The sequence below is a fragment of the Apteryx mantelli genome, chromosome 18, assembly GCF_036417845.1.
Source record: "Apteryx mantelli isolate bAptMan1 chromosome 18, bAptMan1.hap1, whole genome shotgun sequence".
In the NCBI taxonomy this organism is placed as follows: domain Eukaryota; kingdom Metazoa; phylum Chordata; class Aves; order Apterygiformes; family Apterygidae; genus Apteryx; species Apteryx mantelli.
Window position 1 is genome coordinate 17,439,635 of NC_089995.1, and position 26,517 is coordinate 17,466,151.

Below are 26,517 nucleotides of genomic sequence, written 5' to 3' on the forward strand. Positions count from 1 at the left end.
CATACGATCATAGACAACATGAGGGTTTAAGCCAGTCACACGCTAGTCTCAGATCAGACAAAACCTGTTCTTGCAACGTTCTAACCCTTGGATCAGCTCTGCAAAAGCATGGCAACTCATGAAAGACGCCTGCTCTTCACCAGCTACCAAGCCCCACAGCCTACTGGAGAATTTAACCTTCCATCGTGATCTACCTTATGGTCCAGGTAGAAAAATCCCACTTTTCTCAAGAAGGTCCAAAGTTAAGTAAACGAGAACATTGAGTTCGATCAGTTCCACGTCTCATAAATGGCCTCTTGGTTACGTTTTGGTCCTTTTTTTTCATTCATTAAACAAGTTTTCTAACTTGTAAACCTGAATACTTGGAGTGAAAGTTCCCTCTTACAGTTCGTTCGCTCACTCGACTCTGTCCCGCGGCACTAAACCTGGATGCCCTTTACAGCTTGCTTGATGCTCTCCAGCAGGTCCTTGTTCTCGGGGTTCTGGTAGCACTCCTGGTTGGTGTACATGTCCGTCAGCGTGTTCACGTACGCCTCGAAGTTCTGCTCGCTAATCGGCTCCTGCAACCGACACAGCAAAGCGAAAGCGGTGTTATTAGCCCGCGCGGGAAGAGGCTGAGATGCCACTCTGCGACTAATTGCCCGGGCGTAGAGCAGCATCTAAAGGTCTCAACGTCGGAGCCTTTTAGTGCAAGGCACTGTACACATTCAGTGACTTATTCCCCACAATATTGGTGTCTGGTCTCTGATCCGGCAAGATTTTATGCGGGCGCTTGGTTTTACGCATTGGTCTGGTGGAACTATTAATAGAGCATCAGTGTGTGCAGACGGTTTGACAGGCTTGAGGCTGAATTAAGCCAGGGAAATGAAAGCCTGGGGGAAGAGAGGAGGCACGGACTGCTGAGGCATCACGCTGGGAGTCAAAGGCAAAGCGAGGACAGGCACCCAGTCACCTCGGTGCTGTGCTTTGCCCACCCCAACGCGCTGCTGCAACGCAGCGGGTGCTTCGGAGGGGCATCATGGAAACCCTGCAAATAGCTAACTCAGAGTAAACGGGGGAAAAAGAAAGAGAGAGAGGAAGAAAAAGAACAGGAATAAAATGAGCATACATGTCTCGTGGGCATTATTTAATTGGAGTTGCCTGAAACCTTGAAAAAATATTTGCTGAACAGTTTATTTGACCTTTATGTGTCAAATGCTTTACAGAAAAGCACTCAGTGAGTGGTTTTCTGCCAGTTAGGCAGCTGGGTGAATACCATCCAAAAATGCTCTGCTGGAGAACGGCTTGTCTCCAACAAGCCTGAATTTAAATGCAAACCCCAATGAAAAGGATTCCCAAAAAATGATGGCAGGAAAATAAATCAAAAGCTCATTCCTCTGATCATCCTGACGGTCTTTATTATTTGTAAGAGGACAGCTTCCACAACAACACACGGACCCCCATACACACACCTGTTTTTGACAACAGTAATTACATTCCTGGGAATAGAGAGAAGGTAATTAATAGCCTTTTGTGGTTTTACTATTTTAATGCAGTCTTTTCATTTTGTAGTAACTCTATGGTAACATGCTGTGGGCTGTTAGACCTTGTTAAATTAAACAAAATACATTCTCTTTAAGAATGCTATTCTTTGGCTGCCAGCTATTCAGAACGGAATTGAAACTACCTGCATTATAATAGGAGCTGTAAGATCTTTCTGACGTTGAAATCCAATCCCTCCTGATCTCTGCTTGTGCTGTCTTAGCCTAAAAGGCGCTGGGTGCCCTTGATAAAGTTTCCTATTTTGTGATAATGCTCCCAGATGTAATGAGACAGAACAATAGATACAAAGGGAGATCAGCAGAAAATGACAACAAAAGGGAGATACAATGCAAGCTTCAGAGATAAGGCAAAAGAACTGATCTTATAAAGGAGAGGTAGGTGCATAAAGAGAAATTCTCCCACTCTTTAATTGTACATAAGCCTTATCGTGAAATTGGATTTCACCTGGCTCACTCGATCGCGCCGATTAGAAGCCAGAGCTGCGGCAGTGTCTTACCATGTGTGGAAGGCGGATATTGGCAAGACTTTGGATTAGAGCCTGGCTCAACCCTGAGAGCTCCAAGAACAGGGCTTCGTTTTGCTCCTCGATGATTTTGTTTTCCTCCTCGATGTTCTTCAGGTTCTTCTCCATGGTGGATATCTGCAGAGCAAGGAGCCCCGGAGAGTTACGCGCCGTGGTCGAGAGTGCCCAGGGCCGCGACGCAGCGAGCCCGGCGCCTCCCCGGGCTCCGCACCGGCACGTGTCCCCGCACACCCACCTGCGACTGCAGCTTCACCATGGCTGCCTCCATCTCCGAGTTGGACTCGTTCAGCTCGCTGATCTCCTTGTTTAGCTGCTTGATCTCCTCGTCGTTCTCCAGAACTGCAGGGGGGAAAGTCGCAGACGGTCAGCTAACGCTCTCGGTCGAGAAGAGGAAAAGCAGAAAGGCCGGGCTGTCCGCCGACCTCCTTGGGCCCGTGCGAGCCTCTTCTTTGGCGCGGACATCGCAACTCACAAAATCGTTGCCTTTCCTTTGACATCTTCTAAAGGGGATGCACGTTTTGTGAGTTGCGATGTCTGCACCAAAAAAGAAAAAAAAACAAAGAAAAGGACTATTTGTGATGAGTAATAATTAAGAGTAATAATTAATGTGCGAGATAGATACATTCCCTTCATTTTTCCCTCCACAGTTAGGGGGGAAAAAAAATCGTTAAATAAGGATTGAATATTTATTCAAAGCAATATTTATGATCTTGAACTCTGTAGGCAAAATACTTCTATGAAAACATGAAAAACAAGATATTGAGAGAAAAATTAATTTTCAAGTACATAAAAAGCATGACTGCAGAAAGACACAAGAGTATAGGGAATAGACTGTGCAACCCATATTCACGGTGGGCAAGATTTTACTTCCAAAGACGTAAATGTGCCCTCTTCGGCACCACAAAACGCGCACAGCCGGGCACCGTAGTGGGCAAGCAGGCACGGTTATTACGTGGCTACGCTTTTGTTAGGTGTCCGCTGAGTCCTCGAGTTCACATTTGGGTGAGAAAGGCTGATAATTAATGAAATGTTAATCAGCACATGAGGAAATAGCCAAATTTATTAAACATTTCTATGTCTATATCAATGGCCTGATTCTGTTACCCTCATTCATATAAGTATTCCCAGGGATGTCAACTTACAGGAGAAAGCGTGATCCAGTCTAGACAAGGAGGCAAGAGAGGGCCTCAGGTATGTTTTTGGGTGTTCAATGACAGCTTAAACATGACTATTCCCTTCCTCATTTCAATCAAGAACAAGCATATCTCATCCATTTGGTTTCCGTGATAACACACTCTAGATAAAATATATAATAAATATTCCACTTCCTGCCACATCTGCAAGATAAAAGGAGTGAAAACCCTTACCATCGCTGGTCTTGAATTTTGTGTTGAGAATTTCGTCCCCTGAGAGTTTTCCTTTCTTCCCAGCAAAAGTAGCTCTTGGGCACCCTGACAAACTGAAAGGCAAGTAAAAATGGTTTTCATAAACTCTCGGTATTTATAGGTGCTTATGTTCCCAACAAGAGTTCATACCATTTGGTGGAGTTCATGCTGTGAGACAGTTCTTCTAAAAGCTTTTTATGGCACAGAGGAAATTGCTTTATGAATAATGCCACAAAAGTCCTCATTTATAAAGTAAGAGCAATTTTCTCCGAGCAAAAATAAGAAATGCAATGTTTCCTAAAAGAGAAGGCATGACAACCTAGGAAAGTGAAACTAATCTGGCTGCTTTTGGTGCCAAACCCTTGTTTTGGATGCCAAAGTCTTGTTCTGGCATGCTAATAGAAGAACGTTAAATTATCACTTTTCGTGATTTTTGCCCAGTTCACATCTCACCATTTCAAAGTAAGAAAGTCTATGCACTTTTTCTGTGCAGAAAACTCCAAGCTTACAGGAGCCTGACTGAGCGCAGCATCAAAAGCAGCAATTACCATGCCTTTCATGTTCCTGAAGATCGGGATGATGTTAAAGCAGGTAGGCAGTCCAGAAAACCCCACCAAGTTGCCATGGCAATGCTGTCACGCTCCAGGGGGTTTGAATTTTCTTATTTACCTTCTGTGAGTGAGGAAGCTCCCGTTGGCGTGCCCTGAGCCGTCACAGCCTGGGGTAGGGCAGGTCGGGCCTTCATTCTTCAATGACTTCCAGGAAAATGAGGAGCCATTGAGTGATCCTTCTTTCTGCCTGCGGGCTGCGAGAGGGCACCCCGATGCGCTCCGATGAGAGGCATATTTGCCGCTGATGTGGCCAAGCCCAACGCAGCCAGGAACCGGACACCTAGGCATGGAGAATTACCAAAAATTACAAGATGGGAATGAAGAGAGACATAAGGAAGCTTGAAAACAAAATTAAGGATGAGCAGAAGCAAGGAAATCTTGGAAGTGAGCCTGGACATTTGGGCTTTTCAGCTGGCCTTTACGTGGGAGAAGCTTGGTTGATGTGAACAGTCACAGCTCCATGGCCCTTTCACATCAGCTGAGCATCTCTCCTTCTGTGTGTTTTAAGACTCCACATACTGAAGGAAAGTGGTGCAGAGGAAGATGTTGATGTTCTCCAATTTGACAACTATTGGAGAGGCAGCGGAAGAATATCTCCAACTAGGTTATTTTCAAATACTGGCAATAACTTTGCTTTTAGGTTCCCTTACTGAGAGCTTCAAGCTTTTTTTTCCATAATCCTCTGGGCTGGAAAGTTGCTTCTGAGCAAATGAATAAAGAAACAGAAACTGAGATCCCGTCCAAAACATGGCATCCAGGACATGGGTCTCTGGACAGGGCTTTTAGTGCTTATTCCATGTGCTGGCTGGGCACAGGTGCTTTTCCGAGTGAAGGCTTGAATGCTTTTAGCATTAGGGCTTTACAGACTTCTGAGGACCAGTCCTGAAACAGCCAGCAGTCACCCGAGCTGCACACTGCAGCTTTCCGAATGCCGTCCTGGCACAGAGCACAGGAACTAAGTCAGGATTTTTGTACAGAGACGATGCACCGCATAACTCGGAGTGAACTTTATATGTTATTCTAGTAGCTAGAGATTATTAACTGCACTGAAATCAAATTGAGAGCTTTTGTCATTGTTGGAGGTTCATCTTAAGCTGAGAAGTAGGGAAGGAGGACAGAAGAGCGGGACCAAGTCAGCGAGAAAGCCCTCGCTACATCCCTGCTCGTGCTGGGGAGCAGGAGCTACAGGAGTGGGTGAGTGTGGGAGGCGAGGTGCTTTCTAAGTCCAAGACCAGAAGGGAGGAATAGAAATATTTAGTTACTTCTACCAAACATGTAATGGAAAAATCCCTTCAGAGAATATTAGCATTGTTTTTGCAACAAGAGATATGGCAGGCAGACAGGAAATTAAAAGTTACGACTGGCCCTTGAAAGAACCAAAGAGAACCAGCATAAATCCCCCAAAAAGGAAAACACACAGTGGAGGTCACTTCGCTCTCGCGCTTGCAGCCAAACAGCTGAAAAGCAGGTCACAGAGGTGTCTTAAAAAAAAATGACACATTTAGATAGCATCATCGAAGGCAAAGACTGCAAATCGGGCTGCCTGGCTTTGGGCTCCTGACACAGCCCCAAGGCCGACATGCTTGCACCAAACCGTCACGCATTCGCAGCAAATCGCGCCGGGTGCTGCTGCTGAGGACTGCGGGGTTGTCCCTGTTATCACCCGCAACTACAGCGTCATCAACACGATCGCAACGCAGCTCCGCGCACACCCCGCGGGATGACCCTCTTCCCCCCTTCGGGTCGAGGAGCGTTTCCTGCACCCGCGGGGACACAACCGTTTCCCACGAAATGGGTCCGTGGGCTGGCGAGCGGGCTCAGCCTGCAACGCCCCGAGTCGTCACCCTTCCGGTTGCCCCACGCGGGGCTGCAGGCAGATCGAGCCGCCTCTCCGACGGCACAAAAGTCCGAATTATCAGCAACGCGAGGCCGCCTCGCAGATGACATTTACGGCCGGTAAACATTTCGGAGGTAGGGGACGGGTAATGGAAGTGCTGACACGACTTAGGCGAACGGTCGAGCGGATGAGTGCCGCTATAAAAGGACCCGCTCTCCTCGCCGCCCGCGACCCCTCTGCCTAATGGCATCCTCGCTAAATTCCATCATTCACCAAAGCCCGGTGCATCTATTAAGGTTTCTGCTGTGGTTCGCATTTGTTTAAAGACGCTAGTCAATTATAAATACAGTTAAAACTTTATTACTCGAGGGAGAGCTACCTATAAAAGGAAAATTAAAAAAAAAAGCAAGTAGGTAAGAAACGGCAAAAATAACCCTCTTGTCCTCTACGTGAAGGTAATTAGGGACTTGGAGTTTTCCTAGCAAAACACCCACTGAACTGCTCCTGAAAATCGCAAGCTGCGTTGCAGCGCCGAAATGAGTGCCCTTATTGTTTATATTCCGTACCGCGGGGAGTTGACAGCTGAAGGGGGGAGCTGAACACCCATTATTTTCCCAAGATAATTTGAAAAATGCTGATCTCGATTTTAATCAGCTGCAAATGCAGCACAATTCACTTATAATATCCCTGCCAGCAGGATCCTCAGTAAATTCATAACATCATTGCTTTTATATGATCACGAGCAAATTACTGAATCCTCAGGAGGAAAAAGAGAGGGGGGAAAAAAAAAAGGAGAGCGAGAAAGAGACAAACCCCAGCGTTTAGTGTGCGCCGTTATGGCCCAACCGTTACATATTTTACACTGTTAATTTAACTTTCATTACACTTTTATTGATAAAAAATAAGCCAGAGCCTTATTGTGCAAAACAGCTGGCTTGGACTTTTTTACAATTTTTTTTTATTATTATTATTTAATGGGAGCACTAGCGGCGCTTTGATCAATTAGGCAGCCCTTGATGTTTTTGCCTGATGCCAAGGCTAGGCTGAAGGTTGAGGTGATCTGCTCAATCACATCTGCAGCAAATTACTTGAAGGATGAGCAGCAAAACAACAGGGACTGAATTACTTTCTCCTCGGTGGCAACGTGCAAAACTCGGACGCGCTCCAAGTGGCTTTCGGTAGGCAGATGGAGTAATGGAATTAGAGTTAAGCCTCCTTAATGCGAACCTGCAGGGACCTTCGCTGGAGCGTACCTTGTCGCAGGAGACTAAAAGCTAACTTTCCAAGGGAGGGGGTAACTCGGCAACAACGGGATCGTTGCACCGTATTGCTTTTTTGCCCGTCTCTGCTCATCTTGTGAATAACGGAGGACTGGGCATTGCTGCCTGCGCCGAGGGGGATCCTCGGTCCTGCTGGAGATGCTCTGCGTCCCCTCTGCTGCGCTTACAGCTCGTCCCTCCTTCCTACACAAGCAGCAGCTGCACCGTGCCGTAATGGTCATGCAAGAGCCCCTTTCTGCTTTGCACTGAGAACTGGCCCCTTTGCAATGAAATTGCACCTGGGAGAGGTGCTTGGCACCTCCCTGGCCTGTCCCTGTCCCCGTCCCCAGCCAGCTACCCGGCAGCCCGGAGGCGAACGGAGCAAGCCCGGAGGAGAAAACCCACGAACGCTCCTGGCGCTGCCTTTGCTTTGCCACTGGTTAACGGAGCGGCATTACAGCCTTCTTCCCTCTCCGCAACCCCTGCACCGGCAATTTAGGACTTTGCAGTCAAAAAAGGTTGTTGTTTTTTTTTTTTTCCCTTGTAGATTCTCGAGTAGGTTGCTTAATTTTTAATAAACTCCGCTAACTCCCGCTAATTATCGCACAGCTCATTTAACTCGGAGGCTTTCCTTCCTGTAAACCGAAGACTGAGAACAGAGCAGATGGCTCAAATATCATCGGTTTCTTAAATGTCCTTTCTACCCGCTATCGCATCCCTGTTCCAGCAGGCGCCAGGGTGTACGATTGCACAGCACTTCGGGCTCGTTACGCACCCCCCTATTCCTGCACCTGCAGAAGAGTGGGAAGCGCAAACAGCTAATTAATCTGTCTGATCGGAGGCAGAATTCAGTACCCAGAGGTGCAAAGTATTCACCTTCGCTGTTTTGCAAGGACAAAATTTCCTTCAGGAAAGGAGGAGCTAAAACGGGGGAAAAAACATGCATTTGGGGACAGCCTGCCTTGGCAGAGGGGTTTGGCTGCAAGCGCCGGCTCTCCTGAGCCGTTCCAGCACGTCCAGGAGCTCCTGGAGGCGGCTGATAAGTTTTTCCATGTTTCTTTTCACCCCCCCCCTTCCACCTGCACTTGCTGGATTAGTGGATGGACTGCAGAAAGGCTAAGGTTATTCCGGATTAACCAAAAAGTGGATTCTGGAGCCAGGGCTGGCCCCCGCCCTCCAGTAAAGGCTTCGACATCCTGTAACTGCGTTTGGCGGCAGAGACCGAGACCTCGCGTCGGGCCCCGAACGCAGAGCCGGCGAGTCTCCAACTTGCGAGAAGTCAGGACAGCGGGTTTCACACAAGATGAAACCTCTTGGAGCAAACTAAGGATTTGAAATCTCTGCTCCCCGTAGGACTAAACCCCCTGGCTGTTTTGAAAAATTCAGCCGGAGGCAGCAGGGAAGAGCTTTTGCAGTTTTCCCCTTTGAATACTCAGCTGTGGAAAAGACTACAAAACGCAGCGTATTCAGCGTAACCAGATCCTGACCCTGCTCAGCACTGGGTATTTTTCATTTCTCTGCCGTTCCTGGGAGTTAAGTGAACCCACCAGCACCCCAAACTGACTGTCACTGCCCTGCAAAACCTGCAACAATTCACCCATTTTCACCCCTCATTTACAACGTTACTGATTTTTTGCATTAATTATATAAAGCACAGACAGGAGAGGAACCAGCTGTGCTCGCGCTTCGCATCTGGAAAACAAATAAAAATACACTGTCACCTTCCCCCCCCCACAATTTTCCAATCAAATTTCAAAATTGCAACAACGCTTTGGATGTCGGGGGAAGGACACATCGGAATTAAATGGAAAAGCTTCCACAGCCCTCGCTCCAGCGTCACGCGGACACCCCGAGCTCTGCAGCACGGGGCCGGGTTGCGCCGCCGGCTCGCGCTCCCGCTCGGCTCCCGGAGCGACGGGAGGTTCGGGGTGCACGTCGGGAAGCTACTCACACGCGCGGCTCTGTGCAGCCTAAAACCGAGCTACTGAAAGATCCACTTGGGGGTTTTATCCAGACTTACTTCATCAGCTCGGGGTCTTCTTTGTCATCTTTTGTTGGGGTTATCTTGATTCCACTTTTCTTGGCACGAGGGCAGCCTGACAGACTGTGTTTAAAAAGAGAAGAAAGGGCTGTCTCACTGGCAGAATTACTGCATTTTATATTCCCCCGCTCCAGTCATCTTTCCCTTGAATTTAGCACAGTGTTTTGATCTCGCTCGTTTTGCAGCTTCACATCACGAGGAGAAGTCTTGAGAAAAAAACATTTGAGGGAGATGGACAGTAATTAATGGTGTCTAGATAAGAAGATATCTGCTAACAGCCTGCGATGTTTAATGGAATTGTTGAAACAGAAGGCTTAGATCTCCTCTATTAATGTTCTAAAGTGATAATAGAAGTCATAAATAGGTAGCATTATTAACAGGAACATTGCATCAGCTAAAATCTGACCCTTTGTCTTTTATTCTACTGAAGGGAGCTTCTAATCAGACGCTGGAAACATCAAAAAAAAAAGTAGTCAGATTAAAGAGATGAAAATAGGCTTCAGTTGTCAGTAACATTAATGTTTTATTCAGAACTTTACAACTCTGCCCACTGCAGAGAAAAAAAAAATAGAAAGAGGCTACGGAAGAAAATAATTTAAAGGAAGATCTTACCTTCTATGCGATGCATAATTTCCTGTTATGTGACCAGAACCATCACAACCAGGAGTAGGGCACCTGCAGAAGAAAGGGAGGCTCCGATTAGCCCGGGGATGAATACGGTGGATCGAAGCACCGGGATAGCTTATTTCGAAGAAAAATCTAGGGACCATCAATGTGAAAGCTTCTTTCTTATAGTTCCCTCTCCCTCACCACAATAGTCTAAGAAAGAATAACGTCCAGTCCGTAACGCCCACAGCACAAAAGTTTCTGTGCTGTGAGACGTCGGCGTTGGAGAAGAAGGGCAGCAGGAGGAGACAGGGTGTCCCGGAGCATGGCCCGAGGAAGCTCCCCGTGAACGGAGGCCCGGGGGCCAGCGGCACCTGAGCACCACTGCTCCCAAGCTCAATGCAGGGACGGCTCACAGGATGCAAAGAAAGGAGCCAGAAGACCTCCCAGGCAACGTCCGTCTTCCTGAGGAAGGCGTAAGGAGCGAGCAGTTACCATCTGGCTGGATGCAAGTGTAGACAAGAAACCAGAAAAATACCCTGCAGCCTTGGAGAACTTGTCCATCCAGCTTTCTCCTCCTGGGATCACCTTGGCCAAGGCCAAGTGAAGCCCATCAGAAGGTCTTAGCTCAGATCTGTCTGCCATGGCGGGGGGCTAAACTCGCTGAGGACAGACACCCCATCCCAGCCACAGGAGGGTCCTCAGAGTCCAAAACCGGCCACTTCCTCTGACAGCCAGTGATGAAGAAGGAATGAGAGCATAAAAGGAGTCAAAATAAAAGGTGTTGGATGGGGACAATGAGTTGTGCTCTCCAGGCAACATGCACCGCTCTAGGAAGGATCCCAAAGAGCCAGTGATCACGGCCTAAAAAAACCCTGGGAAATATGAAGTGAGCAGGGAAGAGAAGTAGGCAACCAAGACATGGCTATCTCAGCAGTGCCAGGAGGACGCATGGTGTGAAGACAGGCAGCTTGAGGGACTGAGCCCATCTATTTGCAACAGAGCAGGTACAGAAATGGTCAGAGCACGGCAAGCGCCCGCAAGTGCAAAGAAATCGCTACGTCTGTTTAGCAGTTCCTCTCATTTGAAAGCCCTAGAAGGTCAGAATACGCAAAGCTTTCGGTTAGTGCGGACAAGGGGGCACTGGCGCCCTACGAGGAGCAGAGAAGCAACTTGCCACAAGTTACAGAGCAGGTCGGTGGCAAAACAGGACCCCTTTGTCCTGGCTGGTTGGGCCGTGACTCCTCCCTGGGCCGAAAGGACCTCAGTCAAACGGTATTTCAGTTAATCTAACAGTCTGCTGAGGTCTCCAATACTGTGGATAAGAGACCTGAGTGTTTCTCCGGGGGGAGAAAACCACTTCCCACGAGGCCCTAGGCTGGAAGTCACCAGGTCCTTTCACATGATGTACCAGGAGTTTTTTGTGTTTCAGTGAAAAAAATCTCCCCCTCCCTCCTCAGCCTCTGCCCGTTACAAAGGAATCTTTGAAGGTACATTTGTGATCATCGGTTCGAAGGTAAGCATCCAGCGCTCGAAGACGTGAATGAAATTAAAGCACAGAAGAACACTTCTGTGATAACATAAAACAGCACAAAAGCTAGCACAGGCTCCAAACATTATCAAGCAAGAAAGAAGATAATGGTGCGAGTTAAGCGCTGCATCATTAAGGCCACAGAAGCGAGAAAGGTGATGGAATACGAAGTACAACGAGCATAAAGATCTGCTGCGAATGCTGTAGGTGACACGCAGACATAAAAGTTGTCATGGGGACAAGGAAAAGAGGCGAGTAGTCCCAGCCGAGGATGTGCATGCCAGCCTGCCAATTAGCTAGCGCTGTTCTGAGTCAAGTGTTTAGTATCTGGGGAAAAAATCCACGCTGCCTCTGCAGGATGAATGGGAGAGGGTCGGCCGCTCGTTCCAGCGGATGCTGAACGGGAGAGAGCGCAGCTCACTGCTGCGACACTGCACAGCTCGCTGAGAGGAGCTTCACCTGGCCGCACCGGGATTGCATCAGCGTCGGCCGTGGTGGCACGGCCGTGGCCACTCCGTGTGCCCAGCCCAGCTGCAAGCTGCAGATTGCCTTTCGGGGGGAATTTTGCAGCGCCTCTACTTTCTCAATCCCCGTTTTTCAAGCCACTAGTGCTTGGTACCGTTGGTTGTTTGGCTGCAGCAGAACAGGGATCATTGTGTAAATGCCCAATATCTCCAGGACACCTCAGTAAACTGATGGGCGACTGTGTGGCAGATGTACGTCCAGCCTCCAAGGCCAGTATATTTGGGAAAAGCAATATGCAAATTTTCCCACATTCGGAAAAAATCTGGCGCCTGACCTAGAGTGTCAAGGTTCATTTAACACTGCCGATCATCCATTCAGATGAGCATCTTTGGCTAAGATGATAGCACATTGGCCAGTGGAAACCAGTTTTTCCAGCAGGAAAACCCTGGAGTTGGATTGCTAGTAGAGGGACTCTGGTCGTTTGCCAGGATTGATCAGGAAAGTCCCTGCCAAAAGAGAGGAAAAGGGATTGGCTTTCACCACAGGACAGCGGTAACAGAAGGAAACCAGCTGGAGAGACAGGAGGGAGTCCATAAATCAGAAAAGAAAAGAAAGCACATTTGGGGCAGAGGGATCCTGAGCTCTTTGGAGGACTCTTCTCAAAACTTAAGGAAAGCTTGATAGAAAAGTAAGGAAGAGAAATAGATGAGATAGTTTGCCATTTTGTCTTTCTTCCTCTTTCCTGCTAGATAAAGCAAAGAATGAATGATTTTTTGGAGACGTTACAAAACATGTGAAGCTAAGCAATCATGAAAACCATGTTCAGGAGTGAACACATGTCCCTGAGAGAGGGGAGATGTAAATCGGGATCTCCTGCAACACAGGACCTTCGGGAAGGGATGCAGTTAGCAACCGGGGACCAGCTCAGGGGAGGGCGGAAAGAGCCTACAGGATGGGACAGCAGGGACACATGCTGGTCCCGAAAGGATGCCTGGGAGACTAAGTAAGGAACAACACAGCCTGCCCAGATCCAGGGAAACACACGCAGGTCCAGCGCAGTAAGAGATGAACTGAAATGCAGCAATGAGATGGGCCACGGCAGAGACAGATCTAGCAGGACGTTGATGAAATCCTCTGTATCATTTAGAAAATACAGGTTTAGGAGACTCCTGTGTGTTTGTGACATTTGGCTGTTATACACTGTTAAATTAGAAAGCAAAACTATTGCTTTGTTGTTCTAGCTTCAGGGGTGGGATGAAACTATGAAAACACTAACGTCTAATTCCTTTTGCCTTTCAGTACTTTTAAAGAGGTGAAAGAAGTGATTTGATTTTTATTTTTAATTATCTGGAGACAAATCATTCTGACAGAGACCTTTTATTGGATGTTCCAGCCTGGAGCTATTTTTTTATATCAGGGATATTAACCCCTGAAATAGAATTTATAATAGAAATGCTGACATAGCCTTATCTGAAGTTGTGGAAAAGATACGACTACGGTATCTGCAAGATCTCTGAATCCTATTCCCTTCCTCCCTCCCTATGCTCCCATCCTTACCAGGATATAAAAACAAAACAATATTTGGGAAATAACATTAAAAAGCTTTGTTTTGGCCATGATTCTCCTATTTTATATATGATTTTGGTAAATAGTGTTAACATCAGACTCCTGAAAGGTTCAGGGGAACGTGTCAGGTTTGGACACCCTGAACAGCAAACGTTCTGAGTGACTCAGTCTCAGAAACGACTCTGTTTTTTCTCCTGGCCCATACTGAAAATGGACACTGGGGCTGACAGCTTTTAATATCTTTAATAGTAATTGTACGATCACTTGGCTATTCTTCAGGCTGCTGGAGAAACACCACTTCAGCAAAGCTCTCTTAAGAGGTGCTTTTAGAATGTGTATTGGCTATAATGCACATTAAGTATACTTAGCACTAATCATGCATGTCCTTTCCGTCCACTGGAATACGCTATTAATATTGACTAATCCAGCTTCCTTTTGTGCCTCTGTGATACCGAATCCTGGCACCGCCACCCGCGGCAGCGGTGGGACAGCAGAGCAGTCCCAGGCACACGCTGCCTCTGGACCGCTGTAAGGACATCTGGGGCTTTCTGACCACCCTCCAGTGAGCAAAGGGGCTCCCTCCTGACACTACGATTTCTCCTTAGCACGGCTCCGAGCATCACCAACTGCATCTCTGTTTTCCACAAACATTTTTCACGCACAGAAACGACTGCTCGTCAGCAATGGTTTTGCTTAAGCTCGTGCCTCAGCCAGCCCCATCTGCTCCTGCGAGGGCAGCTTTGGTGTCGCAGCCAGATGTAGGTGCGAAGGTTCAATATTCACCCTTCAAGGGCGTAGTGTTTCCTACGGTTGGGAGGAGAGAAAGTGGGCTCAGAGCACGTACGTGCCAGCACGGACTTCAGCCCCTGAAGAAACACATCTCTGAAACCCAGTTTTTCTTGCATGAAGGGACTCGGTTGCCCTCCCGCAGCTCTTTGCGCATCGGCAGTGGGAGACCGGAGATGCGGGCTGGAGTCTGAGCTCGCCACGGACACACTCAGGCAAATCCCTTCATCTTCCTCTCCTCCTCTCTTCCTTTCCTCTCCTTAGGACATAAAGCTTTTTATGATAAGCCTTTGCAATGCAAAGCCCCCCTATGAGGTTTTACTCTCAGTAGAGGCCTCTTCAGTTGTATGTATGATTATGAATAACTTAGTGTCCAAATAATCCTAAAATTGGATTTGGCAAAGCAGGAAGTGGAGAATCAGCCTCGAAAGACAGGCTGGCTCCGTGGAAGAGATGTTGAAAACAAATTCACAACTGGTTCTCCCCCGAAGATCTGGTTTGGACTTTAGTGGAGAAGTATCCCCGCTAAGTGTCTCCACCTATTTTAAATACAATTTCTATTAAGCCTTTCTTTAGGGGAAGGAACGTAAGAGAACATTTGGGAAATTCTCTTGTGAGGAATAAATCCCCTACCGAAAATGAGGCAGCTTTGGGAAGAAGTCAGCAAAGCTGAAAACAAGATTTGGAGGAGCAGATTTGAATGAAAGTTTCGAGACTGGATTCCCCCGTTTGGGAGCGGAGATGGAAACAAAGAAGCCGCGAGCGCCTCTGAGCCGCTTAGCGCCGGTTAATTGACTTGGACTCAACCATGCCTGTTTGCAGCTGCTGAGGATCCGGCCTCGCGAATCATTGTTTGCTCTTTCTCTCGCTTTCATTCCCCCGCAAATCAAACTCCTATTGAAATGAATAGAAATCTCTGTCACTGGATCCTGAACAGCCCCTAAAATTTAGCACGTAATTAGCATACCAGGTTCTCCAAAAGAGTTGGCTTCTTTCTGCTACGTCCTGGTGGTATTTTCCCAGCTGTGCCTCTATGCAATAATAAAGCGCATGCTTTTCTCTGGGTTTTGTATTATTTGATGGCTACACAAAAACGTTGAATGAAAAGGGTTATGTCACAAACTAGGTAGCAAGAGCTTGGGAAAAGACTCCAAATGGAAAAGAAAATAGCATATTTCTATAGCGCCCAGAGAAAGCCTGCCAGGGGTTTGGGTCAATTCTGAGTGGCTCTGTGAGCCCTCTCCCCAAAAGGAGCCTTCCCAAGCATTCGTATTTGCACGTGAGCCATTGCCTCTTCCCAGCATGATAATGAGAGACCGGACTCTCCACCAGGGCTCATCACAGGTGGATTTTGATCAGCTTTTTGAATGGAGAAGGGAGGGGATGAAAAAGCAAAAGCATAGCACGAGGAGAGGCGGGGTGGGGAGGGGAAGAGAGAAAAAAAAGGGGGAAAAAAAAAAGAAAAAAAAGGAGTTCCAAGTTGAGCGCAAACATACTTGAGGTCAGCAGAGTGGGCAGCCATGAGGTTTCTGAGGCTCTTGTCAGCAAGAGGACAACCAGAAAGGCTGAAAGAGAAGAGATGGAATATCTGGATAAGCAAAAAAAAAAAAAAAAAAAAGGAAGGGGGGGAGGAAAAAGAAAAAGGGCTGGGGCGTGGGGAAGGGGAACAGAAGTGGGGAGGAAACAGAACCAAACCATCCACATGGTCAAAAAAAACCACACTAAAAAAAAGTTGTCTCTAGAGTCAGAACCGCGAAAGAAAGGTCAACCAACCTGCGGTGAGAGGCATAGTTTCCTGTGATGTGTCCACTGCCGTCACAGCCTGGCGTAGGGCAACTGAGCAACGACAACAACAACAAGCATCAGTGCCAGAAAGAAATGAATCCAGCCAAGACTCACATCTGTGCAAAACCAGCTGGGCCTTCCTGGGGTCTGCCTGGGGGATCACCCTGCTCAGAGGTGGCCCCAGCCCAAGGACAAGCCTCTGGCTCCTCCGGCTCCCTACCCCACCTCAGCCACCACCTCAGCAGCTGTTTATACGTTTGCATGCAGATAAACCAAATGTTTCCATTCCAGCCTCCTTTCTTTCCTTTTTTTTGTTCCCAAAAGATCACAACAAACCTCCGTGAGAAGGAATTTGTGGCAAAATGTGAAGAAAGCGTTAAAAATATTTGGTTGCTTGGTGGCAGTGGAAGACTTGAGACAGCCTGCTGGATGGCATGAACAAAGAGTCAAATTTACTGCCTGGGTGTTGCCAGTTCAGATGATTTTTTGCAATATTAAAGCTCTGGCTACTGGAATCAGGTTATTCCCTGAAAGCCTCAGTTTTCAGCTTTCTGAAAAGACTTTTTTCAGCCCTCATAGCTGCAAAGAAAAGATTGAAAATGCTATTCACTCCAAATAGGAATTAAAAGGAACCTCTGGCTCTAGTGCCTGGGGGCTCCTAGATTGAGGACACTCAAAGCCCGCCGCATCCCTGACTGATGGCTCAACCTGGCTGCATTTCATACCTGTCCCTCTTCCCTGACTTCCTAATGAATTGCATGGGTAACGGGAAAAGGCATCGTAGCTTCATGGTGCCCAGGGATCAAAATCATCTGTCTCATGCCTGAGCAGATGAGGTCCTTGGCCAGCATCGCCCTGCCTGCCCCGTGGCTGAGGACAAACACGAGATAGCAGGTTTGTCCCGGGACACGCAGGGAGGCCGGTGCCAGCCTGGCCTGGCAGGTTGAGGCTCTGGAAAGGCTCTTCCCTGGGAGGAGCCGGCATCTGGCTTTGGTCAACACAAGGAGCTGCAAAGGGGACTGTGTGGTCTGGGCACTCGCAAAATGCAAGGGATGGAAAACAGGCATGGGACCACTCTGGGCATGTCTATATCCCCAAAATAGGGAAAGACAACCCCCATCAATACATAGCGCACAGGAACCGGATGGGTTTTGGTACTAAGGCTGGAAAACCAGCTCATAGTTTGTCCATGTGGTGGTCTTGGGGATCCTGTTTCTGATGCCCCATCAAACAGCATGTTTTATACCCTCTGCTGTTGCTGCCTCCAGTTGTCCCTCTGCATTATGGGACAAGGAGCACATGCAAAGGTTACTCACAGCAAGGAAAATACCCTCAAGTCCTTCACAGCCCCAACACCTGCACAAAAGCAGTGAACCCTGCAACTAGCACTGCCATGAAGATGTTCAAGCAGTGGTGATATATAGCTATGTGGTACACACTCTTGTACAGGTAGGAGGGCTACAAGACGATGGAAGTGAGGAACACCTTCACAGGTATTGCCTTTGGTACCCAGAGAAGGCCCAAGGACTACACTTGGACATGAAGAATCAAATATACACAGCACGTATATACAAATATACAATCTGCTCTTGAGTTAACTTCAGCTAATTCATTAGTCGTTGGGTCAGAAAGGATCAAGGATGCTAAATGGGGAAAGAAGGCTCAGTGCTGCCCACAGCACCATTTATTTCCAGTGATGTTTCCACTTAGGAGATTTCTCTACCTTCATAATACAATTAAAGCACGAAAAGACTTCAGGGCTTTACCTCAGAAATTGCTACTCACATCACTGCTGAATTAAAAAAAAGAATAAAAAGCCTTTAGAGCTTTGTATAGGGCAGTTAATATGTGTCTTGCTCATTTAGGGAAGATACTGTTCCTGCTCTTATTTGCCCCCATGGATCTCTTTCCTGACTATCTACACAGCTCGCTCAGCCTGCTGCTTGCCTAGCCAAATAATGAGCCAAGTTGTATACAGTCAGGGAAATGAAGCCCACCAACTCTTTCGCATTTAACATACAGAAAGGTAAGCTGTACAGGAAAGAGGTCTAAGCACAGCAGATGGGAAAGGAGACCTCCCACCACTACTTCAAAACTGATCCTGACCTCCCTTTAGATCTGAGCCAGATCCAAGCTGCAATGTTTGAGTCAGACTCTAAACATTAACTATTAGTTTGAGGAACTAGCATGGATAAGGAATGATACTGTATCTTATAGAAAAGATCTGAATCTATTTTCCCCCTCAACGTCATGAATACATAGGTGTGAGCTTGGTTAAGGTCACTCTCCAATTTTAAATGCAGCACAACGGCAATCTCACTGTAGCCATAGCTCACATTTTATGGTCTCTGCATTTTCACGGTTACGGGACTCAGTGCTCTACATTAAGTAGCCAACAAGTCCTGACTTCCCAATGAGGCATCTCGTGGCCTATGGTTCAACATCTCCGTTGAGAAGGTACTGAGCTCCCTTGAGTCTGTTGGCTGCAAAGGACCATCCGTGTCCCATACGTGAGGGGGCAGAAAATTGGACAGACCCCCACCACTGTGTCAGAAGAACTCTTGTAGGAAAATACAAGGGAAAATGGACACTGCAAAGATGTTTCCATGGCCACATCTGTGAATCCCCAGAACACAGAGCTCCACAGAAAGTTCTCTTCATCAGTACAGAGCTTCCAGAAGGCCATGTGGGAATATATTTTGCCTCAATGATCAGAAGTTGTCAGAGGATGGAGTTTCTCTTTAAGCTTTCATTTGAAGTGCTTAGATGAAATAAAATCATTGCAGTAAGAAGCATGGCTAAACTAACTTTTAAAATGTATTTATTTTCTAACAACTTCCGTCTACCTGCCTGACTGTCCTGAGGATTTTAAGCATTTTGGAGGAAGAGACAAGAAGGCAGCACTTACGTGAGCAGCTCTTTCTTGATGTCCTTGGAGAGGAATTTAAGCTTGAAGTTGGTTAAAGTAACTTCCCCTGGGTATTTTCGTTCTTCAAAGTTTTCCTCTGACACTTCTTGCTCATCAGCTTCCGAGGAGGCAAAAGAATGGGCTGCAGGCTCTGACTGCAAGAAAACAGCCAGAAAAAGTGGTTGCAGTGGTGCTCGTTGATGCTGCGATTTTCTCTTTTTGCAGGAGAAATGTGTAAAACATCTGTATAGAGACCGGGATTTTCACCTGGGCTTCCCAAGGTCTTGCAGGGATAGGGATCACTGTGACTCCCCCCATTCTCTTCCTCGGCACTGCCTGTCTCCACCTTGCCCTATGGGCAGGGAGACATTGCATTGCTTCCCGTGCCAGGAGCTGCACCCAGTCAAGGAGTAATGGCTAGATTATCCCACCTTCAAGGACTGGTGCTAACGGCACAAGGGGCCGTATCTGCTAATGGCAGATATAAATCACCCTGGGGAACAGTGTCAGAAGCACCACTAATGCAAATATGCTGAAAGGTTATATAGTGAAGGAAGCGATGTAGACCCAAAACTACGGAAATGGGGTGCTTCCCTGGCAGAAGCACCCCAGTGAGGCCAAGAGCACCCACCGGCTAAGAGGGGCCATGTTTGCCCCCAGGATGGCTCTGGCCCTGCCTGGTTGTGTGCAGCTGAAGTCTGGTAGCACTGAAGCCAAAGCTAACAGTACTTCTCTCCTAGGCTCAAAGGGTAAAGTAGGGTGTTTGGGTAAAACAAGACAACTGTGCAGCAAACATGGTGTTTGGTCCCCCACAAAGTGTTAGTTAAACATCTAGAGTTGCCACTCACCTCTTCTGGCTCCTCTTCCCGCTGACGATTTGGTTTAGTGTAGTCAATGGGTCCATCCCATTCATCCTGGCGGGAGGTCTGGCTGGACTGGGGGGAGGTCATGGTGCTGCTCGTGGCACTGGTGCTGTTTTGGCGCTGGGACACATCTGGGGACTTCATGCTGGGACTACTGCTGCAACTGCTGCTGCTGGGAAAGGTGCTCTCCCGCTTGCGATGCTTGTTCATACTCAAGTCCAAAGTCCCATTTTCATCCACCTCAATGTCCATGGACTGAAAGTTTGGAAACAGGCCCAAAGTTAGCTGCTGCTAGCAATTCCGTAAAGGGATTTTGCCCCTATTTGTCCTTTGCAGTGCAGGGGGCAGGTCATTCATGTCCCTTCCTCTCTGCAGTCAATTAGAAGGAACTAAATGGTAGGGGATGCTCCTTCACAAACATTTTCAGAAACATGCCATGCAAATGTATGCCTCTGCTAAAACAACCCAGGGTTTTAACTCAATTGCCTGAACACAGACACCTAGTGACATTTATGATGCCCCAGGGCATCCAAGACATCTGCACAAGGCTGGGGGTGCAACATAGGACCTCTGGAAAACTGGTGTTCTTTGCAGAATAGCTGGAGGTCAACCTGGACACATGAGGCAATCTCAAATAGCATCTGATACCTACCCATGAGCAACTGAATCCAGCCCTGAGAATCTGCTTGAAAATGATGATTGTCTCAGATGGGTAATTTGAGCCCTGATGCATCTCCATAACATGCTCATAGCCAAGAATACCTCCCTCAAACAGTGCATCACCCATGGCATTTCAGGAGTGAAAGGGTTCAGTCCCTACTCCTCGCTCTGAAAAGTCTCTGCATTTCCTCTCTGTTTGTAAGATCAAAATGAGAGGCATGAAAAACAAACTAAAAGTATTCCTTGCATCCAAAACGTCAAGTATTAACCCACTATTTTCTACATCAAAATTAACTACCAGCTCTGCTGCAGATCCGAAGAGCCCGTCCAAGCTGGCTCCCCTCTGCGCTGACACCAGTGGTCAGTGCACCCTAAGCACAGATGCGCTCAGCTCACCTTGCTGGGAGCCTCTTGCTGCTTCGTACTGAGATTTTCAGGCATTTCCCAGCAGCGGGTGGATAGGTTTAAGATGGCAGTGGCAGCCATGTGCGCAGCCTCGGCGTCGTGGGAGTAGTCGAAGCCTGTAGAGGAAGATGAAGTGCTCTTCACGTAACTGCTGGAGGGGCTGTGGCTGGGGGAAGAGGCCTTTGGAAAAGGTTTGGCTGGAATGAAAAAAAAGAAGGAACAACACAAGGCTAATGTATAACTGGCACAAGTAACGGTGAGACATTAAGTCAGTCTGACACAGCTAACGTATTAGCAGTTTCAGTGGCAACCTGTATTTATTATAAAGCCATGGGCTGTTTTATTGCTAGGGACGTGCAACGGTAGCAGTGCTGGCTGCAGCCAGGAACTTGTGCAAAGGTCTCTTGATGTGGAAAGTTAATTCATTAACTCAGCCATCAAGTCCCCAAAACACAGCACTTTTCTTCATTAAAACTATCCCTCATTGGAAGACTTCAAAGGAGAAAGCTTAGGGAAGCTTCCCAGCTCTTTCCTTGTTCTCCATATGTTCATAACTTATCTGCAGAGCTGACTTACAGGGAGGTTTCTTGTGTCACATATGAAAACTTGTAATGTAAAAAATTACATTAATAGCAAAACGTGACCATGAAATATGAGCTTCTGATAATGACACCAATGAAATATGGATGTTCTGACAGCTGTCATATCATTTAAATATATCTGAATAATAGGATTTATTGCACAGCCGCATGCGATCCCTACACTGCGCTATTCATTATTGTGTGTCATAGCCCACAGCACTGCAACGCTGGAGACGCAATGCTCCCTCCACACCTATGAAACGGAAGGGAGTCAGTGAGACTCAGTATTTCTCAGGGTTAACCCCCAATAAACTTGGCCTAATCTTGAAACTGGACCCGTTCAGAAGGGCCCTGAGGCACATGGAGTCCCTCAGAAGTCAGTGGCTTCACTGGATGCAGATGGGATCATCTCATCTCATACACATCACAGGGCTGCGGGCTGTATTCTGAATCGATCAGCAAAATCTTCAAATTCTTAATTCATTTCACTATGTCCTTATTTAGGGAAAACTTCCACCCCCTTCAGTGGGAGTCTTGCCCAAGGAAGACACGTAAGGTTTGGCCCGATGTTTGTAAAGCAGCTAGACAACCTTGGTTGACGTTGCTACAGAGTAAAGTGATTTTATTATTACCATTATGAACTCGAAATATAAGACACTATAAAATGCTAATCTTCTCAAGGACTGCTTTCTTCCTCATTGTGTGCGTATATAATGCATATTGACATTAATGGGAGTTATGCACACACATGCAGGGGAATATAAATCCCTCTGGATGAAGATCTCTTTAAAATAAGTTCTCAGTGAAAGGAACAGATTTCCCTGCTATGATTGGCAATCATATTCATCTTGTCGCTTTGATTAACTCATTGGAGGCTTGCCCAAATGGTTATCCTTGTGTATTACTGCTTGTTTTCAAGTCTGGTTTAATCCATGTCTTTTCGGTGGGGTGCGGGTATTTGCGAGCCCAACCTGACAGTATCCAGGATCATGAGATGCCAATTTCAATTTCACACTGTAGACTCAGCGGTGCTTTTCCATTTCATAAGTATTTCTACCACTAATAGACTCGCAATCAGCAAATTAGTAAAATAAGTGATGAGAAAAAATAGAAAGGATTATCCTAGTGGGTCTGCTGGAATTATTTTTGTCAGTACAATTACCCCGAAAATTCTTTGCTAATATTGCAAATAACACAATCTATTCAGCAAGAGAATCACTTGTGCTGGGAAACAAATTACTTTTCCATCAGCCCTAACCCAGGATGACAGTGGCAGTTGTGCTCTCTGGCCTCCATCCAATTTCATTGTCTGATCCTTTACAGATTTAGTACTGTAATAAAGGGAGCTTCCATTGTAGTGCAACCACCGGGATGCTTTCAAGTATGAGCACTTTTTAGAGAGCAGCTGCATCAGGATTAAACAGGATTCTGGAAGTGGGATTAGCCAGACAGAAAGCCCTCTTGAGGCTGCTGACTTCTGCAAACTGGTTTCCTAAATCTTTCTTTTTTTTTTCCCTCCTTCTTTTTTAAGAAAAAGATTTAAAAGATGTTGGGAGTCGAAGGGAGCGGGGATGCAACCATGGGTCCTCCCAGCGCAGCTGTGCAGCAGGCTGTCCCCCCCGTGCATCTCTTCTCCAGCTCCTGACAGCCCATCCTCTGAGGGTTTATTTAGCCATTTCATTTTCACCCGCACTGCGCTTGCACAGCGCTGTAAACAGTGCAAGATCCTGGGTAAAAAACAGAGGTGGGTGGCTTGGATATGAAAGAGCTGATAGCTAGAAGGTGTATGATCGATAGGTGGTGGAGCTGGAGAACAGGATACAGCAGAGAAGACAAATGGCTCGAGTGGGTCGTATATAAGATAGAGGAGAGGAAAACTATAATCCATTTAGCTAGATGAGAAAAGACAGATCAATAGATATGAACTGCAAAGCAGTGGGGACCAACTGGGGACAGCTGTGTAACTTACCCCACCTAGAGACATTGCTCAGATTAATGTTCCCCCTGCTTGATGCAATTCTTCCCAAAACTGAAGCCGAGGAGGCTTGCAAAACATTCCCAGCATGAGACTCAAAACTGGAGCCCATGGCTCAAAATCGGAGCCATAGGCCCCTCTCTGCACCAAAAGCAGGCTCCGTGGGACCTGGTTTAGCTCTCCCGTCAGCCCAGACCTACGCGCCTGAGAGCCTCGTGGCACGCGACACAAGATGAGAATGTCAGAGAGGATTCAAAACCCAACCCGTCCCTGCTTCCAACTTACATTTAAAGGCTTTAGGTGAGGTTTCGCTAGTCTGAATCTTTGGGGCAAGCATGCGTTTGCCAAAAACCTGAGCATCAAAACTTGCATAATCGAAGGTGACCTTGGAGTACTTCTCCAGCTCCTTGGCCAGGTTGGCCCGGGGGGTTGCTGGGACCATGTTGGGCCGGTAGCTTCCATACTGAGGGATCTCCAGCTGCTTCACAAAGCACATAGGCCTGTGGAGAAGACAACGAGCAACAGTGATTTCTCCTTTCCTTTCCCTTCCCTGCAAGCCATTCCTGGGGAGCACCCAGACTAGTCCCTGCCTGAGGTGGTGGGGAAATATTAAACCCGAAACAAAGCAGAGCCCTTTCTTGGGCATTTTGCCCTCTCCATCTCCTAATGCTATCAGGGCAGATTAGCCCAACAGCCGTGCCCTTGGACGCTGCTGTGGAGCTGCGCCAAACTCTGCCGGCACCGTGCGGACCCCACTGCTGCCAGATGTACGCGTGAGCGACAGGGACGGTCTGCAGACGCGGCTGTTCGGGGGGAGTCAGGCGCGATGGGGACGCTCAGCTGCACCTCGTCCCCGAGGGGCTGTGGGGGTAGAGCAGGAGGAGACAGCCCTTTTGCTCTCCCTCAGTAGATCCGCGCAAGAGGTGGGGCTCTTAGATTCCCCCTCTCTTTTTTTTCCCCATTTTTTCGTTTTTAAACCAAACACTGAGGTGTCGATCTCATGCAAGACAATTTTATTGCAGGCTGCTGTGGCATGGCAGCGCTTTTCCAACGGTCAGAAAGACTTGGGTGTCACTCTTCTGCGGGGGTCCCAGTGCAAAATGGCACACACAGGCGCGAGGACCCCAGTTCAGCTCAAATCTCCACTGCAGACTTACTGCAACAGAGAGCTCGACTCCTCGACTCCCTTTTAAAGACCCACTTCTGCTGGGCTGCCTATCATGAATCAATTTGTCTTGCATATAAATTGTATATAAATGCCCTATTGTTATTCTCCTTCCCATGACCTCTTTCCACCAGCTTAGTCCTCGGAGTGGGGGCTCCTCGGAGCATGGACTGTCCTCGTGATGTGCTCAGAGCGCACTGCGCCCGTCGCGGGCTCTGCTGCAAATAAATAAGTAATCGCCCTAAATGGCCTTCTTTTCCAAGCACTGAGCTCTCAGCATCAGTGCACTGGGGTGCTCGGCACTCCTGGGGAGCAAATAAATAAATTAAAGAGCCTTTGTTGCCTTTGGGGGGTGCTTTCAGCCGCGTTTTGAAGGGTCTGTACTGGGGATTTTATCTTCCTGCTCTCATTACAGGATAACTACCCGTATTACAATCCATCTGTAGCCTCGTGAATCACAGCAGCTACGGAGGCCAGGATCTATCAGGGATGTTCTCAGCGTCAGACAGCCCTTTCTCGCAGGAAGATAGACACGAGCAAAATAACAAAATAAATGCACGCGTCGCAAAAATGACTGGCAGGTTTCTCTCCTCTGAACCGCGGAGGTGAAGAAAGCAAAGCGGGTGTACTTAAACGAAACTGCAATCAAGTGATTTATGTGCAGCCTAAATCTCCTCCTCCTCCCCCTCGCCGAGCCCACCCTACTCATAATGCTAATATAATAGCCATAATTCTCCGGCAGTTTGCATTGCAGCGCGAGCGGCACGAATGCCTTCTGCTGCACGGGTAAAACCCTTTGGCCTGTAGCCTCAGCGTTAATTGATGCTACAGAAGCAATTCATTGTCCTCAGTGCCCTCCCTGGGATCATCAATTAAATATCTCCCCACCTTGGCCGGACCTATGATCGTAATAACAGGACTCAGCAGTAGCAGGATACAGCCGGAGCGAGCTGCGACGGCTTCTCTCGCCAGCCCCGCTGTCGGGGGACGGGGGGGCTACGCGGCACCGCGCCGCGCTGCTCCCACCCGCTCACCTGAGTATCCGGTCAGAATTGGAGCTGCTCTTCGAAGGATCACCAGACTGGGTTTGTTGCTTTTCGTGCGATTTGGCTAATTTTTCAGCAGCAGCAATGGGGCACCCAGACAAACTGTGCGAGTTAAAAACAAAACAAACAAAAATTAAAAAAACAGGGAGAAAGAGAGAGGGAAACTGAGCACGAGGGACATGCATGAAAATCCTCACTCACTTCAGAGACCCAAATCCGCCCCAGAGCTGCACTGAGGCCCATACGGAAATCATTTGCCTTTTCTTATTTATTTATTTATTTATTTATTTTTTAGTTTAGGCAAGCAGCAAAGCAGCCAAACGTCAAGTGCCAAATCTCGCAGGGACAAGAGCCCCTGAGCTTCCTGAAGACTTGGAGACGGATCAAACGGGTAGATCCACCGGGCTGAGCTCAGCAAAGGCAGACAGGGGACGGGCTGGTTTTTCCGAGTGCTTTTAACCGATAAATGGCATTCGTGATTTGTATGTATTCAGCTCTTTTGCTGACCCAGTTTGCAGGAAGCCATCCGAGGGGCACTTGCAGGGAAGCATTTGCACTTTTGATGTGCGCAACCTCCAACATCCTCACACCTCAGGAAGGAGGTCGTGGGAGACCAGGACCCACTTGCAGGGGCTGCAACCTTTGAAGTTACTGACAAGAAATGATTGGGTGGGTTTTTTGGTCTATTATGCCATTATCATAAACACCGTTGTTCCCACCAGGGTTTGGGTCTGAACTGTGGTGCTCCATAACCCAGCCATCACCACCAGCCCCGGCGTCATGCAGCAGCAGCGGGGCTAAACACAAGCTGAACACGCACTCGTCTCTCTGTCTATTCCAAATTGAGCTTCTCAATTATCTGAGCACATTTTCCCCAATTTTCCTCTTGCAACTATGGCTCCGCTGAAGCACTCATCAGCTCAGCATGCCCCCCGGCTCCCGCAGGAGCAAGTTGTTACGCACGCCCACCTCGCGCC

At 47.7% G+C, this 26,517-nt stretch overlaps 1 protein-coding gene across 1 annotated transcript in view; it reads right to left on the reverse strand.

Moving 5' to 3' along the window:
* The window catches only part of MYT1 (myelin transcription factor 1), a 37,152-nt gene continuing 10,635 nt past the window's right edge, over positions 1-26,517 (reverse strand). Inside the window, exons 8-21 of the mRNA XM_067307457.1 lie at positions 25,529-25,642; positions 23,615-23,829; positions 20,765-20,970; positions 19,694-19,963; positions 18,846-19,000; positions 15,926-15,988; positions 15,649-15,717; positions 9,811-9,873; positions 9,178-9,261; positions 4,120-4,341; positions 3,433-3,524; positions 2,301-2,404; positions 2,039-2,182; positions 1-560 (exon numbers count right to left, since the gene is read on the reverse strand). Of these exons, the coding sequence (XP_067163558.1) occupies positions 420-560; positions 2,039-2,182; positions 2,301-2,404; positions 3,433-3,524; positions 4,120-4,341; positions 9,178-9,261; positions 9,811-9,873; positions 15,649-15,717; positions 15,926-15,988; positions 18,846-19,000; positions 19,694-19,963; positions 20,765-20,970; positions 23,615-23,829; positions 25,529-25,642 (1,942 nt within the window). The 3' untranslated portion in view covers positions 1-419. The remainder of the gene's footprint in view (positions 561-2,038; positions 2,183-2,300; positions 2,405-3,432; positions 3,525-4,119; positions 4,342-9,177; positions 9,262-9,810; positions 9,874-15,648; positions 15,718-15,925; positions 15,989-18,845; positions 19,001-19,693; positions 19,964-20,764; positions 20,971-23,614; positions 23,830-25,528; positions 25,643-26,517) is intronic.